The 20,544-nt window shown below is 40.0% G+C and overlaps 1 protein-coding gene across 2 annotated transcripts in view; it reads right to left on the minus strand.

Annotated features, from left to right (window-relative positions):
• Window positions 1–264: 264 nt before the first annotated feature.
• Window positions 265–20,544, minus strand: part of TTC21A (tetratricopeptide repeat domain 21A) — a 34,101-nt gene continuing 13,821 nt past the window's right edge. Inside the window, exons 15-29 of one of the 2 annotated variants that reach the window (XM_069958847.1) lie at window positions 19,275–19,513; window positions 17,424–17,496; window positions 15,014–15,124; window positions 13,440–13,578; window positions 13,027–13,130; window positions 10,807–10,995; window positions 8,795–8,905; window positions 7,924–8,005; window positions 7,308–7,458; window positions 4,688–4,849; window positions 4,282–4,474; window positions 3,772–3,996; window positions 3,247–3,367; window positions 498–565; window positions 265–413 (exon numbers count right to left, since the gene is read on the minus strand). In XM_069958847.1, the coding sequence (XP_069814948.1) occupies window positions 336–413; window positions 498–565; window positions 3,247–3,367; window positions 3,772–3,996; window positions 4,282–4,474; window positions 4,688–4,849; window positions 7,308–7,458; window positions 7,924–8,005; window positions 8,795–8,905; window positions 10,807–10,995; window positions 13,027–13,130; window positions 13,440–13,578; window positions 15,014–15,124; window positions 17,424–17,496; window positions 19,275–19,513 (2,046 nt within the window). In that variant the 3' untranslated portion in view covers window positions 265–335. Of the gene's footprint in view, window positions 414–497; window positions 566–3,246; window positions 3,368–3,771; window positions 3,997–4,281; window positions 4,475–4,687; window positions 4,850–7,307; window positions 7,459–7,923; window positions 8,006–8,794; window positions 8,906–10,806; window positions 10,996–13,026; window positions 13,131–13,439; window positions 13,579–15,013; window positions 15,125–17,423; window positions 17,497–19,274; window positions 19,514–20,544 lie in introns of those variants that run through there. The other variant, XM_069958848.1, reaches the window with a different exon arrangement.

The following is a 20,544-nucleotide window of genomic DNA, read 5'->3' on the forward strand; positions in this document are numbered from 1 at the left end:
GGGCTGCACGGACATCACTAACAAGCCGATTTATAGGCATTGGTAATCTAGCGCCAATCTAGCAGACTTGAAAGCACACTGCTTACTATATGCTATAACTTACTTTTTTGGTAATAGGGGGAGAGGGAAATTAAAAATGTAAAACAAAAAGAAAGAAAAAAAATGCAAAACACATATTGAACTGATGTAAGGATATTCAATCAAAGCAAATCCAGGATTCATATAATAACTAGAAAATGTAAGCAATTAAAAAAAAAAGCTTTATTACAGACATAGGTAACATGACAATAAAAGGAACACTGCGGTAACAGGACGTATAGGACAGATATGTAGGCCTACAGCTTGAGACTGGTTTGAGCTTTTTCCAGGATTTCTTTTTTCATTTTGGGATATGTGGGGTGAGCTTTAAGTACCTAGAAAACAATCATATCCTAGGTGAGCTACAGATAGATGACTAGATCCTATAGTAACCATATAAATATCCAATCTGTATTTACCTTATGGCAGATATCTATGGCATCCACATACTTCTTGTCCTTCAGGTAGTTAAATGCGAGCCTAAAACCTGCAACAAAGACATGAACCACAGTATTCTGGTTAACTGAAATCAGGCTTTTGTACTAGATATAGAATTTTATCATAATTAGCATGACATTCCTTCCATACCCTCAGTCTCCAGCAGAGGGAGCTTTTCTAAAGGAGATAGGGACCAGCAATATATTTGCCCTAACCAGATGTCTATATGTCGCACTGTAATATTACACTGAAAAAGCCACAGTGATCTTAGAATATCATTTTTCTTTTTAAATAATCTGCAGATTTATATAAATTACAAAGTTATAAGTTATAAAGGGCATGTTCACATCACATTTAACAATCCTCTTGAAATGTCCTTTTATTTTGATTTTTTTTTTCTTCAAATGGATTCATTGATTGATCCATTAGTGTCATAGTGAAATGAGTTCATTGCTTTCCATTTGACAACTTGATCTTTTTTTTTTTTTTTTAACAGGAGCCACATAACATAAATGCTGGGACTGGTCATATATGTTATATGGCTCAAATCTTCGACATTACCATACACAACAGGGGTGCTGTAAAACTTAATCTATCTGTAGGTTTTTATCATGTAATGAAACCAAGGTACCCACCCACATACAGAAAGCCAAAACTCCAATTTTTTATCACTGAGCCACTCATTTTTTCCTTGTATCCTCTGACCCAGAGAGCCATATTTCCGATCTTGGTGAGAGTTTGGTTCACTACTTTACTGCTTTTATGAATAAAAAATCTACTGATTGATAATATTATAAGTGTAGTTACCCAATACTAACTGTTCTGAATATATTGTTTCGGGGGAAAAAAAGAAAAATCAATTCAAATTTTAAGTTTTTTTTTTTTTTCCTGAATACCCTAGTCCTCCCATGCATAGTGATGCAAGATATGTGTACACTTCAATAGAACTGAACTGCAATACCACATATGACCATACGACCAGAGTGGCAGTGTTTCTAGAAGAAAGCAGTCGTGCTCTTCTAATCCTTGATAACCCCTTAAATGCTTGAGCAACTTCTGCCCATGCACAACACATTTGTGCGTCTCTGACATCTGAAATAGAGTGCGATTGGAAGGGTGAGCACTTTCTTTAGGAGAGGTGAAACTTTTGCTTTTTACTTTTTTAAAAAATTTATTTTTTTTTTAAAGAGGGGGATGATAGGTCAGCAGGGAACATATTTTCTTTGTGTTCGCTGCTGAGCCCATACCCCTGTGATCTAATGGTAACAGTCTGTCAGATCACTGTTGCCAGTGACCTTTATAGTCAGGCATAAAAAGAAGACACAGATTAAGTCATCTTGAAATGCCATTCAGGACCATTCTGCTGAGGGAAGACTTGTGATGTCATTTCTGACATCACAAACTTAGTAGAGACTTGAGTATGCCCGAGTAGCATTACTCAGCATTTGATTACCGGTGGCTGATGCAGCCCTAATCCTGGACAACATGGATAAAGTCATAGGTTGTATCCATGTTTTCCTGGCAGCTTTAGTCATCCAAATTTAAATGCCGAGTGATCCGCACTCATCTCTATTACTTAGCAAATAGCTGAATGTGTAAACAGCTTTGGCATGCAGTAGCCCAGGACTTGATATGAGCGCTGTGCTCATGAGCATTTAGTAACACGGCATACATTGTTTCAGTTCACTCTCCCAGTCCAGGATGGGGCTGTCAGCGATCCTGAGGCTCTGCATCCAGTTGTGCACAGAGTTGTATACAGTATAACCATATTAAATACAAGGAGCAGCTCTGCTAATTGTTATTGAATGTGCTGCAGGCACCATGGGGTTAAAGCAACTGTACCACTAGTAGAGATGAGCGAACCGGGTTCGGGTTCGAGTCCATCCGAACCCGAACGTTCGGCATTTAAAGGAGAAGTCTGGTGAAAATTTTTATTAAAGTATTGTATTGCCCCCCAAAAGTTATACAAATCACCAATATACACTTATTACGGGAAATGCTTATAAAGTGATTTTATTCCCTGCACCTACTATTACATCAAGGCTTCACTTCCTGGATAAAATGGTGATGTCACGACCCGACTCCCAGAGCTGTGCGGGCTGTGGCTTCTAGAGAGAATGATGGCAGAGGGATGCTCAGTTCCCTCCAGTGCCCTGTGTCTCTCAGTGTCCCCCTGCCATCATCCTCCCCAGCAGCCACAGCCCGCACAGCTCTGGGAGTCGGGTCGTGACATCACCATTTCATCCAGGAAGTGAAGTCTTGATGCAGTATTAAGTGCAGGAAAAAAAGCACTTTATAAGCATTTCCCGTAATAAGTGTATATTGGTGATTTGTATAACTTTTGGGGGGCAATACAATACTTTAATAAAATTTTTCACCGGACTTCTCCTTTAATTAGTGGCAGCTGCTGAACTTGGATAAAGCTCTAAGGTTGTCTGGAAAACATGGATACAGCCAATGACTATATCCATGATTTCTACATAGCCTTAGGGCTTTATCCAACTTCAGCAGCCACCGCTAATCAAATGCCGAAAGTTCGGCACAAACGGCGGTCTGATCATGTAAAAAAAACACAAAGCGATGTACCAAGTGGTGCCTTCTCTTTAACTACAAATTCTCTACAAAACACAATACAACGAATACACAGAAAATGCAAGAAGACATACTGGTATAACAGAATCATAATCCGTACTTGTGATGACATGGCTCGTTCTAGAGGGAAACACCTACCTATAGCTGGGCTGGACTGACTGCTGTATTCCCAGGCCAGTTTGTAGTTCTCTGCAGCATCTTTATATGACTGCTCCTTCTCCATAATGAATCCCAGATATTCATAAGCTTTACAGCAAGACTGTAATCAAATATATAAGAATTATTGTTTTTTACTATCATGACTGAATGATCTGCTTGCTCCTTTATTACCAGTAACCACATACGCACATAAATCTGCATGTAATAAAGAAAATAGTGAGGGTAAACAGGTGTTTGATCCATAGATCTGCATGTAACCAGATGCATTCAGTGGTTGCACTCCTAGGACCCACATACCACTGCAGAGTATTCTGGGTGCATGAAGAGTGTGCAGTCATTCAATGGTTTTCATACAATTTTTTTCATACAAAGCTAAAGCTTTGGCTGTCCAGGCATGATGGGAGTTGTAGTTTTGCAACAGCTGGAGAGCAACGGTTCCTTACCCCTGTTCTAAAGTATATATCATCTCATAAAGTATATTTCTTCTAGCCTTTTCCACCTTACCTTATTATATTTAAGGCAGCGCTTTAGTAAATCTGTTGCTATGTCATATTTTCCTGATTTGATATAAATGTCAGCGAGCAGCAGCCAACTCTTTTCAAGATCTTCAGCATCTTCCAGGGTCCAGGGAGCTTTGGATAACCTCTTCAGCTGGTTTCTTGCTCGGGGAGTTTGCCTGAGAATCATGTACGCTTGAGCTAGCGCCAGGAGGACTGACACGTTCTCTTTCTACAACCACACAGGATAGTGCATCAATTTTAAGGAATTATAAAGCTATATAATTTCTAGGCAAAACTGGAATGATTGTGTTGTGAGGGCCATTTTGACAAAAGTTAGAACAGGAAGACAACCAAAATGGTTGCTCCACTGTGCCCCAACCATAATTCTACACAAAGAACTAAAGTTTTGCTTAATTCATGTGGAGAGTTGATGGTTTACCCAAAGGGCTTAGTAAATTCTAGAATGTACAAAAAATAATAAATGATCATATAGCTACTGTGCATGATGCATTACCTCAGTGTTAGCCATATCTGTTAAGGTGCTAAGTGCAGTTTCGATGCTGGCTTTGTCCCTGGTAGCCATAAGGCAATAACACTGCAGCATAGTGTGTTGGTTCTGTCCATGCATGGTGTGAGGGTGGAACTCCTTCAGTAACTTCTCCGCTGTACGAATTCCCAACTTCTCAGAATCCCTTTTTTCCCCTAGACTGAATCAGACCACGACTTAATGAGAACTTAGTGATCGTATTGTGGGGAATAATGCCATAGTGTTCAGGCTATGTTCACACATGGTATTTCCGTCAGTCTTTTGGTCAGTATTTTTTCAGCCAAAATCAGGAGTGGAACCAACAGGGCAAATAATGGTTTTGGTTAAAACCTCTGCCTAAACGGCTCTACATATCAGTCATGCAAAATGTTACCTGTTATTTTCTTCCGGGTTGTCAAACACCTCCCCGCCAACAATCTCATTGTCTGGATTCAGACAGATCTGGATCATATTGGTGATGGCTTTTTGACCCCAGTCGTTGTCTTTGCGAGCCTTGTTAAAAAATTTCAGAGCCTCATTTGGCTGTCCTATGTACCTGGAGTGGATACAGTTTTATGTAATCTAATGGGGTATAATGCATTATACAATACAATACATTAAAAAGACTCTGCCAGTAGATTGCTGCTGTCCTATCTAAGGGTAGCATAAATACTAACAGAGAAGCTGAACTTATATTATTCTGTGCAGCTGATCCAGAGATATCCTCCTGAATAACATGGACAATAAGTAGTGCTCTCCTTTATGTGCATAAGCCCAGTAGTCCTATATATTCATGAAAAGCAAATAACTCCGCCCACCAGCTGCTGATTGGCAGTTATCTATCCATGCTGTGTATAGGCAGCCAACTGTCAGTCAGCAGCTGGAGAGCGGGAGGAGGGGTGCGGCAAGAATCCTATTCTCCTGCATATTAGAAGAATGGTTGAACAAAATAATGTAAGTAATACACCGATCTGTTCAGAATTTCTGTTACTAGTTTGTGCTTTCCTCATTTAAGGCAGCATAAACCTAGTAACATATCCCCTTTAAGCATTCAGAGTTAATACAGAGGAAACTCCCATTTAGGATTAGTAAAACTATAAAATGATACAGACATTAATGCATAGATCATGGGCTACCAGGAAAATACAGATACAACTTATAGCCTATGGCTGTATCCATATTTTCCAGAACTCCCTAGGGTGGCATCAAACTTCTGCAGCTGCAGGGAATCAAATGTTGAGCATTCAGGTCCGGAGCATTTTGCCGAACCATTTCACAGGTCCGCCCAAAACTAATTAACGATCAATGCAAAACCTCACTGAACAACATGTCTGCTTGGGTTTTCAACTACATCTCGGCCCTGCTGCTTCTGCTACCTGTGACCTTACGCTAGAGGTAAATGTTTGCAGCACTAACTATATGGAGTGGAACTCTGATCTATATAACAAGGTTTTCCTATTGATTTTGGAGTTAACTATACTGTACTTCACTTTTTAAAACATCTTTTGGCAGGCGAATTAAAGAAGTTAAATGTGACATTAACATCTTCTATGTCTGTGACCTGGGCAGTAAAGTCTGTTGGCATCGTGTGGCTCTGACACTGCGGCAATGCAGTATTAAGCACCGCATCACAGAACATTATTCCTGTTTAATATCACTTCATATTCATACACTTTGGCGACAAACTCCTTTTAGCCCTTTAATGAAGAAACCATTTTTGCTACATTAGCTTTTAGCTTTCTGACATAACACATTCTAACTAGTAGACATTTTAGAAATTATATTTAGCAACCATATTGTGTCCGGCCTTAGAGACTGAGGTTACCGAAAAACTCAGTTTAAGAAAGATTTAACCCTGTTTAATCCCCACCCATAATCTAAGCTTGTGTGTAATAGGTTTCTATTACATTAATTGGTCCGTTTGTCTGCACCACATCCTGACACCCTGAAGATGCAGAAAATCCTGACTTCCTAGTCCACTCTTTTGTCCACCCCTCCCTTCTGAGACAGAGGTCACATGATCTCTGTCTCTTCTGTTGGCAGGCACCTCATCTGTAACACCTCATCTGTAACCACGCCCACCACTGACATCACACAGTGATCACCTGGCCAAGGGCGGGGAAACAGCAGCCTCTCCTGAGCTGTATAGGGGAAGGGAGACCCTGTTGTTTGATTCTCTCTCTCTTTCTTTAATATATTTAGATGAATAGATAGATAGATAGATAGATAGATAGATAGATAGATAGATAGATACTGTGTTTACTGTACAAAGCAGAAACAGATTGAACCAGTGGTGGCAGATACTATAAAACAGGGGCACGCTGGAAGATGTAGTTCTTCTGACTGGGTGTCATGATGTAAAATTGGGATCAGTTATAAAATTTTGAATGTGGGGCTAGGTGTCAAACAATCGGGGGGGGGGGGGGGTAGGGGGATTCAGTGAATGCATCTATATGCTTTTTGTGCATTTTATTTTTTATGGGCTTCTCTTTAATTTTTGTGTTCACACATTACATTTGCATTGTGGTTCTGAGACTATTTCCAATCATGGTAAAAACCCAACCACACCAGCAACACAACCACAAGGTGCGAACACAGCTAATTGACACCTGATCCTTGCAAAGTGGCTCCCAGCCATCCAGTGCACAGGGGCAATACAGTACAGCTCCATTCCCTGCACAGCTGTGTGGCTGGGAGCGCCAAGTTTTATGGCAGGTTAATGTACAATATTATATATACATATAGTAACTGAGGACCTTACTATAAACCTTTTCAACTTAAAATAATTTCCAGCCATGGTTTCCAGCAAGCATTTCAGTATTTCTTTTGGCATAAGCAGTACAGCATGAAGTACTGTTAACACCATCAAAAATGATCAGACCCCGGAATATAGTCCAATAGTGTCCAATTGGATCCCTTGCAAAATGTCTCCATCACTGCAACATGGCTTTGGCTGTAAGCATATACCATGATGTGTGAACAGAGCTTTAATCTGTACTCCTCTGCTTACTTACCAGCAATGGAGGCCTTTACAGAAATTATATCCGGGCTCAAGAGGAGTTCTTGAAGATTGTTCTAATGCCATATCAAAGAACGGCTGGGCTTCTTGCAGTTTTCCACTTCTTCTTAGGAGATCAAGGACCTTACTAAGTACTGGAAAATTATCTGTAAAATATATGCACTAAGATTTGAATATAAGAAGTGTTAGGGAGTGGTTCACATTACTTTTATGATGTCTGTTTAGCACTTATGTCAGGAAAGCTATGGACGTGTGTGTTACATGTGTCCATGGCTTTAGGGCCAAGGTCAGTATATGTCAGTATACTGCTAAAAAGAAGCATGGAGTATAACTATGCGATTGCATCCAACATAACCCTTTAAAAAAAAATCAGTGAAAAACACAGATGTGATTTAATCAGTGTCATATAAAGAGCTTTAAACAGATCTGTGAAAAAAAGGACACGGATTCAAAACTGATGCATTAATGGATGGTTTTTCAGGGATCACGGAGGTAGATTGTGGACTTCATCCATGGACCTTGAAAATCACCAAACGTGTGAATAAGGCCATAGTATTTTTTATTAGTATTTTTTTCAACGGAAACCAGGTTTTAGAGAAAAAAAAACCTACCTGGTGTTTTTTTAAGAACCTGGTGGAAATATTCTATTGCTTTCTCATATTCCTGTTTCTGAAACATGACGTCTGCCATCACCTACCCGACAAAAAAATACATAAAATATAAAGACAATTATAAATGACATTGTTATTTTGGGGGAAAAACTGTAAAAATACATATTAAGTTCTGAAATAGTACAATAGTTTTATAAGCTAGTAGCACAGTGGTGTCCAATCTGCAGCCTTCCGACTGTGGCATAACTATAGTTGCTATCATGTCTGGATAGCTAAAGCTTTGGAGGGCCGCAGGTTGGACACCCATGTTATAGCATGTGCAGATCTATACAGTAAGAAGTTACTTATACAATGCCTGATATCAGAACTGTATATTGTTTTAGCATCATCTAGTGCATGGCATAATTTTATGATCATTTGGGGCCCAACTTCTGGGACAACCATCTATGAGAATGAAGAGAAAATCAGAACTGTGGCAGCTTTATGGTCTTTCCTTGCACAGCTATCCAATGTGCAAAGGAACAGCAATACAACTCCATTCAAGGGAACACACAGTCGCATCACTGAATCGGAGCCCGTTCTTTCTTAGAATGGGTGGGGGTCCAAGAGGTCCACCATCACTAATCATAAAGTGATAGCATGACCTAGCAATATACTTCTTCCTCTCCTCCTTAGACAGGGACCACTGCAAACTCCATCCAGCATGGCTGTCCAATACAGAAAAGGATCTGATTGGATGGACAACTGCTCCCCTGTTCTTTGTACAATGTTGGATTACTCTCTCCCTATTGGTCTATGACCCGAACCAACGATAAAAAAAGAAGGTATTTTATCGTATATTACATACTCAAGAACTGGAGATACTATTTACCATTGTAGCTTCATCCTTATATCTCGGGTCCTGAATGAGGTCTTGACATTGTGCTTCACAGGAATCCAGTTCCTCCATTATTAAGAAAAGACGGGTCAACTTAAACAATACCTAATAATAAATGTAAGGAGGAAAGCTGTAGATAACGCAACTTTAAAGAATCTAAAGTGTAAAACATTCTGGTTTGTTTAGCACTTTTTGCTTACTACTTCAGGCTGCGTTCACACTACGTACAGTATATTTCAGTCAGTATATTTCAGTAAGTATTGCAACCAAAACCAGGAGTGGATTAAAAACACAGAAAGGATCTGTTCACACAATGTTGAAATTGAGTGGATGGCCGCCATATAACAGTAAATAACGGCCATTATTTCAATACAACAGCCGTTGTTCGAAAATAACAGCAAATATTTGCCATTAAATGGAGGCCATCCACTCAATTTCAACATTGTGTGAACAAATCCTTTCTGTGTTTTTAATCCACTCCTGGTTTTGGTAGCAATACTGACTGAAATATACTGACTGAAATATACATATACTGGCTGAAATATACGTAGTGTGAACGCAGCCTAATTGTGTAAGTCTCCCTCCATAGCTTCCATGTCTTCAATACGTACAGTATCTACAGTGTAGCGTTATGGCTTTTGCAATGGGGCAAAATAAAACTAATTTTCCTTTGGGATGTTGCATTATTGTGCAAAAGCGGTAAAACATACATTAACTTAACATATTTGGTATTGATGTAATAGTACTGACCCATAGAGTAAAGTTTACATTATTTATGCTGCTGTAAATTGTGCAAAATGTAAAAAGCAAAAAAATAAAATAAATGAATAAAATAATATTTTTTTCCTTCCCCCACAAAATTAAGAAAACTTAATCAACAAATGATATTTGCCCAAAAGGGGTACAATAAAAAATACAACAAAAAAGCCACCCCCAAATTATGTTGACAGAAAAAAGAAGTTATGGGTCTCTGAATGTACGGATGCAAATGATTCTTGCAGTTAAAGAAGGGAAAAAAAGAACAAGGAGTCACCAGGAAAGCAGCTGTGGAGGATTGGGGTGGTTATCCCTACTTTTTTTTTTTACTTTTACCTAGAGATGAGCGAACCAGGCTGAGGTTCAGGTTCGTACGAACTCGAACCATCAGCATTTGAATCCCGCCTGGAAAACAGCAATACAGCTTAGGTCATAGGCTGTATTCTTGTTTTCCAGGCGGGATTCCACCTTCCCCTGGAACAGGAAGACAGCAGGAGTCAAAAGCCATTGGTTTGGGTTTGTAAGAACCCTAAATTCGACCTGGTTCACTCATCTCTAGTTAAAAGTAAAAAAAGTAGAGATACTCACCTACCCCAATCCTCCACAGCTGCTTTTCTGAGGACTCCTTGTCCTCACTCGCCACCGCTTTATTCATGTTACTATGATGTGTCATTTCTTCAGGAACTAATTATTAGCACAGCAGGGGCCTGCATTTCCTGCAGAGCAACAAGGAAGAAGTGCTGGCAGCAGCAGCAGCTGTGGAGGGTTGAGGTATGTGAGTATCACTTTTTTTTTTTTTTTAACTCAGTCATAAATTAAAAATAAATTATCCTCAAGGGATACATATATATTCAGCTGTCTTTACATTTACCTTTACTGGGGAAAAACTGTGAACCCTATACACTGTATAACTCAATGCTCCTCACTACACAACTGCTTATAGTACACAACAGCTGCACTAGAAGATGTCTTTCTCTAGCTCAAGCCCAATATTATTATTAGATCTAATGAAGATTATTTTCAGCTATGCGACTATTGCCAGCACTGCGAGAGACTTGCATGTTTGCTGCTGCCAAATCTACTGACCTCATCCGCAAATGTGCTGACACAATGTAACATACAACAAGGTGACCGCAAGGCTCAGTCCTGACCGCACCATTACAAGGTTAGATACTTTCCATAATAAAGAGATTGAATCCACATCACCCATTATAATGTACAAAGCTATTTGCCACATTGCTGACACTAACCCTGTTATCCGTGTCAGAGTACGATATGGCTTCCCTGTAGTATTTCAGAGCATTCGGGTAATCCTTCTCCTCTAAGTAAAAGTCAGCAAGTTGCACACATATCTTAGCCGTCACTTGTTGCTGCTTTGTGTTCATATCTGGCTGCTCAAGTGGGACTCGCTTCAGTATCCTAGTCTGGATATCCAGGGCCTAGAAGAACAATGTCAGAGGTCAGTATATAACTCAGACTACTTATAGGTAGCATTCATATTATGTATGACAAAGAGCTCCTTTATAACCTACTGAATTGTAAAATCCCTTAAAAGCAAGTCATTTGTAAGACCATAAAATGATGGTATTTATGTATTATGCATTCTCTGTATCTTACCATTTAGTCTCATAAATGCTTAAAAGCTACTATGGTGAAAGGAGACTCGTAAAAGGAGACCGAATGCATTCCTGATTTATAGAATAGAAATAGCGCCACCAATTGGCATAAAAAGCTCAGAGCTGACCCTACCTAAATGAAGTTGCTGGGGGCAAGAACACATATCCTGTGGTTAAAATGTCTATGGCTACGTTCATACACTGTCTTTATTAGCATTTTGCATTAGTTATCTGCATAATAATGGCTATTGTTATAAAATAGCAACTAATATTTGCTGGTTAACGGTGTGTGAAATAGCCTTATACTGGTTTTCAATAGCAGGTGACATGGTCAATACCATGTGTGTAACAATATGTGAAGAGTGCGCTTTGCCTACATCAGTGCTTTTCCCTCACCACAATGGGCAAAATACTGGGCCATTAGCCCGGTCTACTGGAAATACAAAGGATGCCTTCAAACAGAGAGATTTATCTGACAGATTTTTAAAGCCAAAGCCAGGAGCAGACTATAAACAGAGAACAGGTCATAAAGGAAAGACTGAGATTTCTCCTCTTTTAAAATCCATTCCTGGCTTTGGCTTCAAAAATCTGTCAGTGTAAACGCACCCAAAGAGTTGACATGTGAGGTGAGCGGCGGAATCCGCGGCAAGTTATCCGTTAGAATTACTTCCCCTACTTCCCTAAAAAAGGGATCTTAAAGGTTACTTTAGGGTAATGTATCTCTTAGTGAGAGATCACTGACTACCAGACATGTCATATACAGTTTGCCTAGTCGACAAACTTTGAGTGCGTTGGAGCATTGCTGAATTGAAAAGAAGCAGGAAGACCTCTTTAAAGAACTGCCTGCCATCTAGGCCATTCTAGATCAAGCTGTTAGTTGTTATTAGGAGCAGTGGTTACGTGATGGCACATGACCAGCATGAGCCGCTTCCTGCTTCCTGTGGCATCTCTATTACACACCCATTCCTGACGGGGACCATTTCCAGGCATCTGTGGGTGGGTTCACACTGCATTTGTTCAGTCCGTTTAACTGATTCTTTTTTCAAATAGTTACTTTTAACATACAGAAAAATGTGGTCAACCATGTTTTGTATATGCTAAAAAACAACAAAAAAAACCCCCAAAACAAAACAGATCTGTCAATGGAAAAACAGATCCAAACCATCTGTTTTTTTTTTGCATCCGTTTTCTCCCCATAAAACGGATAAGTTAAACAGACTGCAAAAATGCAGTGTGAACCTACCCTAACAGAAGGTAATTTGGTCATAGCACGGTAACATGTCCTACTATTGACAGCCAGCCAACATCGCCTTTGTTTTAATTAGAGCCATCTCCCTCTCCACTAAGCATTGTCTGCTACCTGCCCCTGTAGAACATATCTGGGTTTCTGTGTCTCCAATATAACCACATGAACTACATATTCATTTTATATATTTTGCACATTTTATATTTTCTTTGCTTCTTCTTCCCAAAGCCTTATGTTTGGCTCCATCCTTTTAAATGTACTTGTAAGGCTGTTTTTACACCAAAAAACGGATGAAAAACTGATGAAAAAAACCGATGCAATTGTGTGCATCCATTTCTCCATTCTAAAAAAAACAGATCCGTTTTTTTTTAACGTACACAAAAACGTAGTCGCCCTCATTTTTGTACCCTTTAAAATAAACGGATTTGTTTTGATCCGTTTTTTTTTTTCATAATGGAAGTCAAGGGAAAAACGGATGCACACAACTGCACCCGTTTTTTCCATCCGTTTTTTGGACAAAAGGATAGACAATAGGATAGATCTTGAGAGCAGTAAGTATGTAATTCCTCAGTTTACATTAAAGAAGTACGTTTTCTTGAGAACATTACCTTGCTTAGAGTTTCAGCCAACAGTTCTCTTTTGGAGTTTTTATACGTTTGTCCAAGTAGCATAAGAAAGTTGACATCATTGATCATCGAAGGTAAATCAGATACTGAAATCAGAAATGTTACAGTTAATCTTGATATACAGTATATATATATATATATATATATATATATATTTATAATCCCTAGAAACCTAGAAAGATATCACATTGCGCGGAGTGCAGGGGACAGATCATACTCAGTTATTGGCTGCAGTGGATATGGAGCACCATCAGCAAAGCAGGGACAGCATCATTATCAGATGTAGCCAGAGGGACTGGGGCGGCAAATCAGCAATGACCTCCAATAGTCAGCTATTCTTGCTGTGTTCTGATTATTTTTAGAATACAACAGGAATAGTATGTGAAGAAACCTACCAGGCCCATGATCCAGAGCACTCCGGAGAAGACTTTCAGCTTTGCTGTAATTTCTGACTTTTAGGAGAAGTTCTGCAAGATCACTATATAAGAAATCTTCAGGACTCATCTTCAGGGCCACTTCATAATAGTTTACAGCCTGCAGCAGGATAAGAGCAATGTAATACAATGTGATGTAATACAGATGGTTCTCCTAACCCGAGGTCCAGTTATAGCAACGAATAAACTTCTGTTGTCTGTTTTAGTTTTAAGCAAATGCATCTTAGCTCAACTAACTACATCCACAGACCAGTCCCATTAGTTGTACAAAATGAGGATGTAAAAATGGCACATGTTAACACAAGCTGAAAGGGGTACTCCAGTGGAAAAAATATCAAATCAACTGGTGTCAGAAAGAAAGTTTTACAGATTTGTAATTGACTTCTATTTAGAAAGTCTTCCAGTGCTTATTAGCTGCTGTATGCTTTGCAGGAAGTGGTGTATTTTTTTCAGTCTGACATAGTGCTCTCTGCTGCCACCTCTGTCCATGTCAGGAACTGTCCAGAGCAGTAGCAAATCCCCTGCTTTGGATGATCCTGTCATGGACAGAAGTTGCAACAGGGAGTACTGTGTCAGACTGGAAATAATACACCACTTCCTGCAGGACATACAGCAGCTGATAAGTACTGTAAAGCCTCAGATTTTTAAATAGAAGTAATTTACAAATTTGTATAACTTTCTGACACCAGTTGATTTAAAAATGTTTTTTTTTTTCCCCACCGGTGTACCCCTTTAATTCTGCCTGTAAATCAGAGGGCAAACAGATTACATAATTCAAGGAGAAGTCCAGTAAAATTTTGTATTAAAGTATTGTGTTGCCCCCCAAAAGTTATACAAATCCTCAATATACACTTATTACAGGAATTTTTTCCCTGCACTTACTACTGCATCAAGGCTTCACTTCCTGTATAACATGGTGATGTCACTTCCTGGATAACATGGTGATGGCACAACACGGCTCCCAGAGCTGTGCGGGCTGTGGCTGCTGGAGAGGATGATGGCAGGGGGACACTGAGGGACACAGGGCACTGGAGGGACACTGAGCATCCTTCTGCCATCATCCTCTCCAGAAGACACAGCCCGCACAGCTCTGGGAGTCGAGTCGTGACATCACCATGTTATCCAGGAAGTGACATCACCATGTTATCCAGGAAGTGAAGCCTTGATGCAGTAGTAAGTGCAGGGAAAAAAGCATTTTATGTGCATTTCCCGTAATAAGTGTATATTGAGGATTTGTATAACTACTGGGGGGCAATACAATACTTTAATAAAAAATTTTGCCGGACTTCCCCTTTAATTGTTCTCCGTTTACTGCTCCCTTTCACAGTATCCCTCAAAGCCTGATGCCGCCATTACAGTAGAGTTCACATTCTGTGTAGTCAAAGGCCCAAGAATCTTTATGCTTACTACCTTTCTCTTTTTATTAAAGATAGCTGGACTATTGTACGCTGCCATAGAATGCTGATCAATCAATCAGATATTCTAATAAATACAATGATGTCTACTAATGCCGAGTATATGAAATCGATAAAAACCTTTTTGTACTGATGAGTTTTGACAAGAGACAGGCCGACTCTTTTCAGCAGCGTTGGATCGTTGGGCTTCTTGCGCTGTGCTTGATCGTAAACCTCCATAGCTTTCTCCGGCTGATAGAAAACATAGTTATTAAGTGAATCTCATCTGGGATCCATAAAACCCTTATTCCATAGCTCATCTATAGTTATACTGTATAAGGAAATGGAGTCTTCATTATTATCATTATCAATATTGACCGGTCACCTTATCGGTGATCCAAGACTTTACATGGATATGACAGCTAAATCCATACATTTCTTATCCTCAGTCTCTATGCGCATTCACATACTATGTAACCTATAGCTAATGGAAAATGGCTGAACTTGTCTCTGTCCTGTTTATATAAGATCTGCAAACTATGGGCAAAGTGAATCTTTCGGGAAGATGAAGATTAGATTTTATTTTTAATTAGAAAATCGATAACTAGGGGTTAGAGAAATGTTATTCCATTCAATATCTGCAAAGAATTGCTGGACTAACTATTAGTGACTGAGTATTACTTGAAAGTCTAACTTATATTAATATTGGGAAACTACTTATTTCTTACAAGCTTTGAGACCTATAGCCGTACAGACTTACAGGACTTGGATAACTAACAAAAGCTGTGAAAGATAAGAACAGTTAAAGGGCTTATCCAGGATTAGGAAAAAGACAGCTTCTTTCTTTCAAAAACAGTGCCACCTCTGTCCCCAGGTTGTGTGTGGTATAACCAATGCAACTCCATTCACTTCAATGGAATTGAGCTGCAAGACTGCACCCAAACTGGAGACAGGAGTGGTGCTGTTACTGGAAGAAAGTAGCCATTTTTTTCTAAGCCTTGATCGTTGCTTTAAAGGGGACCAATCAATACAGTTTTGCTGATATGGTTCCCTGCAGCACAGTATAGATCTACTGTGCAGCTCACGGGGCATACAAGCAGCGGCTGCAGCAGTAGCTTTACAAAGGAGAAAAAGAAGTTTTATTATGCAGGTAGAGGGGTGGCAACTAGTCATCTGGGCAGGGAGCCGTCTGTAACTAGTCACGGCTCTCTGCCTATCAGCGTGCAGTGTGGGGATGATTGTAAGACAGAGAGGCAACTATTGGTTCTCTCTGCCTGTCAATCATACCCTGCCTTACTTGGCATAATAAAACTTCTTTTACACCTTTAGGCTGGGTTCACACTACGTATATTTCAGTCAGTATTGTGCTCCTCATATTGCAACCAAAACCAGGAGTGGATTAAAAACACAGAAAGGATCTGTTCACACAATGTTGAAATTGAGTGGATGGCCGCCATATAACAGTAAATAACGGCCATTATTTCAATACAACAGCCGTTGTTCTAAAATAACAGCAAATATTTGCCATTAAATGGCGGCCATCCACTCAATTTCAACATTGTGTGAACAGAGCCTTTCTGTGTTTTCAATCCACTCCTGGTTTTGGTTGCAATATGAGGACCACAATACTGACTCAAATATACGTAGTGTGAACCCAGCCTTAGGCTATGTTCACACTACGTAAAAAAACATGGCCGTATTAGCGCAAACAAGGGCCGTTATTTTGCAAATAACGGCAGTAGTTTGCAATAATGCGGCCATTGTAATGAAATACAGTCGTGTTTTTTACGCAGTCTGGACCTGGCCTTATAAAGCTACTGCTGTAGCCGCGGCTGGTATGCTCCATGAGGTGCAGAGTAAATTTATACTGTGCTGCAGGGAACTATATCAGCACAACCGTGCTGAGTGGGTCCCTTTAAGGCCTCCTGCTCATGGCTGTACTGGTATTGTGGTTCAGGCCGAGTATCGTTTCATGTAATAGGACATTTTAAAAAGGACACGATCTGCGTGATTTTTCAACATTTTGAAAAATCCTGATCATGTCTGCAACACTGCCGCTGACTACAATCTAAGGATCGTTCAGGCAATTTTCCCCCCTGCTTCCCATTCGCTGTCTGTGTGTGTAATAGCTCAGGCAGCAAGCGGGGAAAAGGGGGGAAATGAGCGCTGACCTAAGAGGTCAGTGCTCGCTTCCCCCTCATTATCGTGCAATGTAATACCGCCTTTAGTAACACCCCCCCACCCCTTTGTGATGTAAGAGGCATACTTTGAAGCCTATGGCCTCTTTTTACCACTGGCTGATGACATCACACACAACTATTTATGATATCATGCTATACAGGCAGACAGTATGCTGTAGAATATATTTATTGCTGTCTAGTAAAATAACATCATCATATAATTATTCAGCTATAGATCTCTTCTATCAGTAGCTGAGGGCTCCATCACTATAGCGCTTGGTAGTGACTGCAATCACCTTTGCCTTGCTATTGCCCCCTAGATAATAATGAACGCATGCATTATCCAGGCCTGTGCCAACATCAGAAATTACCTCTTGAATATTCATGTAGGCATCTCCCAGGAGAAGGCTGGTGTGTGCGCCCGGCAGCTGTTCACTCAGCTCTCTGTCAGAGAAAAGGACATAATACCCATAATGAAGATACTAAGAAGTGTTAAGAGCTCACATCCGATGACTGCTACAAGCAAAAGCCACTGGTCCTGACTACAATCTGGAAAATGGGAATGATCCCATAAAGACAAGATTGCTTGATGAGCATCTGTGTTACAAAAAAGGTGAAGAATACACTATTGTAATGAATATATTTTGCATGAAATACAAAAAAAAAAAAAAATGCACCTGGATTGAAATGTCGGATTGCTGCAAAACTCTGCATACAGGTATGTAATGATTACAGATGTATTAGACACTCTTACCACAAGAGGGCGTAAGAGTGCTTCCCCTACTGACTTATTAAAAAAATTATCAGATGCTACTTTTAGATAGTGTTAGTGGTAGGTAATCTTTGAGAGAAATCGGTGACTGCTAAATATGACCCTTTGATGCAAAGATATTTTGTCCAGTTGGCACATATAATTATACTGAGAGAAGTATTATGGTCATATGCCCCAATTCCCACAACCTAAGCTATACTGAGCAAGCTGTTAGGAGGGCATGAAAACACCAAACAGGCTCCCTATGGCCCAGGCAGACCATCATTAGAGAGGAACATTTGAATGACCAATAAGCAGGAGCAGCTCCCACAGTTTCCTTGTCCACCATCCAGACACCGGAGGCAGCTTCACTATATATCACTGTGTCTGCCCAAAACATTTCCAGGTGTTTAGAAGAAATAGATCTAGTGTCATGGCTCCCATTATGTGACCCGCCATTAACAGCCAGCCACCATTGTGTTTGAATGAGAAACCTGGACTGCTATGTGCTTAAACAAATCCAGGTTCTCTTCGGGATTGCACAATGGTCAGGTTTGAGTATAGAGGCCTTGTGTAAGCACTTCACTCCTAGAGCAACACACTGCCCCCTGCTGGAGTGATGATCTGGGAAGCCATGGCACACAACAGTCGGTCACTCCTAGTAGTGATATGAGGGACTCTAACAGTTTCCAACTGGTATTTTTCAGCAGGATAATACTCGCCTATACACAGCAATGGGATGCAGGGGCATAACTACCACTGTGGCAGCCATAGCAGCTGCTATGGGGCCCACTAAACTGCTCCAGCAATACACTGGGCCCCCTGAGCTGTCATCATCTGTAGCACTAGGTGGCTGAGCAGGTCTCCCCAGTTCTGCAAATGTCCCTTTAACTGAAAGCACTCCTGAAGAGTGCTTGCAGTTATGCAGTTATGACTACCCTTGACGGCTTAGTGGTCAGTTGGGAAGGGTGGTGGGAAGGGGGCACTGCAAAGCTTGCTATGGGGCCCAGTTATTTCTATTTACGCCCCTGATGGGATGTCTCTGCCAGATTGTAACAATTCCTATGCATGCCTGGTTGTCAGATTTATTGATAGTTATGGCATTCCAAATGTTCCGTAGAATGCCACATAGAACCTGTATGCCTCCATATCCAACCAAATCTCATCTTGTATCCATCTTCTATAGAGGTGGCCCAACAGGGTACTAAAGACAATATTTCAATTGTATAGGTTTTCCCAATGAACATATACTTTTGCTCTAATATTATAATCACTTATACATATCACTATTACATATATATCACACACATAAAGTTTCATCAACTCCAAAAACTCTTGATGCATTATTTTTTTTGGTCGGTGTGTGTATCTACCTTTCCATTAATATGGCTTGTATCCACTTTGGACCATCTCTACTAGTTAGAACGTCCCTTGTAAATTTGCTGATGGCAAAGTGTTACCAGATATTTACCTATAGCAACCAATGTATAATTTCTTATCCATTCGAGCTTTGAGATAGATGTCGGCCATCTTTTTCTTGACCTCAATGTAATACGGCTGGTTTGGCTTGACATCTCTGAGCATGCTTAATGCCATTTCCACATCACCTTTACTGAGACACATATCGGCATTGGCCACAACAATTCGGATTTCTTCTGGGGTCCCCCGAAAAGCATGGACGGCATCTTGTATGATCTTTGTAGCTTCGTGCTAAAACAGAAGACTCATAACGTTGGAATAAATTATTTTGTACAATATTAATAGTGAGCAGTAATGGTCTTGGTTAAAGGTGGGTTCAAATAGTTATAAGACTGCCAATGTCTTCCTTATATATTAATAGGGTTATGTGATTACTTAGGATAGGCCATTAATTTAAGGTCAGAGGGATTCTGTCTCCCAGCACCACTGGTGACCATCTGTTTGAAAGGTACTTGGCGTATGCCAGCCTCCTTCATTGTTTACCAGGCACAGCTCTCTTCCTTCAAAATCAGCTGTGCCAAGTATTGCACTGAAGTCCTATTCACTTGGATAGGATGAATGAAGGAAACAGGATGATGGTAAACAATGAAGGGGACTCGCTAATTGCTGAACCAATGCATCCTCTTTAAACAGCTAGGGCTAGGTGACAAGAGATCCCAATCAATCTAATAAAAAAGACAGACCATTAATTTTAAAGGGTTTTTTTGGTAAATCAAAATTATGTTTTTATAAAGCAGCTCCATCAACATCCAATAGTGCTGGGACCCTGCAGTTCCCAACACAGCCACTTGAGGCAGCAAAACAGCTGTGCCGCCCTTACTACTGCCAGCCAATACAAACATAGGGGAAAATTACATCTGCTTTAATAAAGTTATATTACAACGTTTTATAACTTTATAAAAGAAAATGTAGGAAAAAATATATATAGTTTTGCCAGAATATTCCTCTAATAGCCTTCTCATGCATGCAAATGCAGTAACTTATCCAACTATAGGTTATATTTCAAGGGGTGCTCCATATTCATAATACTTAAACCTGCCAACTGGTTAATAGGGTGTGACATTGGAGTATTTTTTGTTCTTTCCAAATGCTCTGAGTGAATACAGAAATTGGTTGGGCTATATAAAGTTCAGCAAGAGGCTGCAAAATATATAAGAGAGTGGATGAAGCCACTTCACCTCAGTCATAAAAGGGAACATTCATATACATTAAACTTATCATTGTCCTCCATTTCATTCTAGAATGTATAATAAAATTATTGT

Source organism: Dendropsophus ebraccatus, chromosome 2 (assembly GCF_027789765.1).
Source record: "Dendropsophus ebraccatus isolate aDenEbr1 chromosome 2, aDenEbr1.pat, whole genome shotgun sequence".
NCBI lineage: Eukaryota > Metazoa > Chordata > Amphibia > Anura > Hylidae > Dendropsophus > Dendropsophus ebraccatus.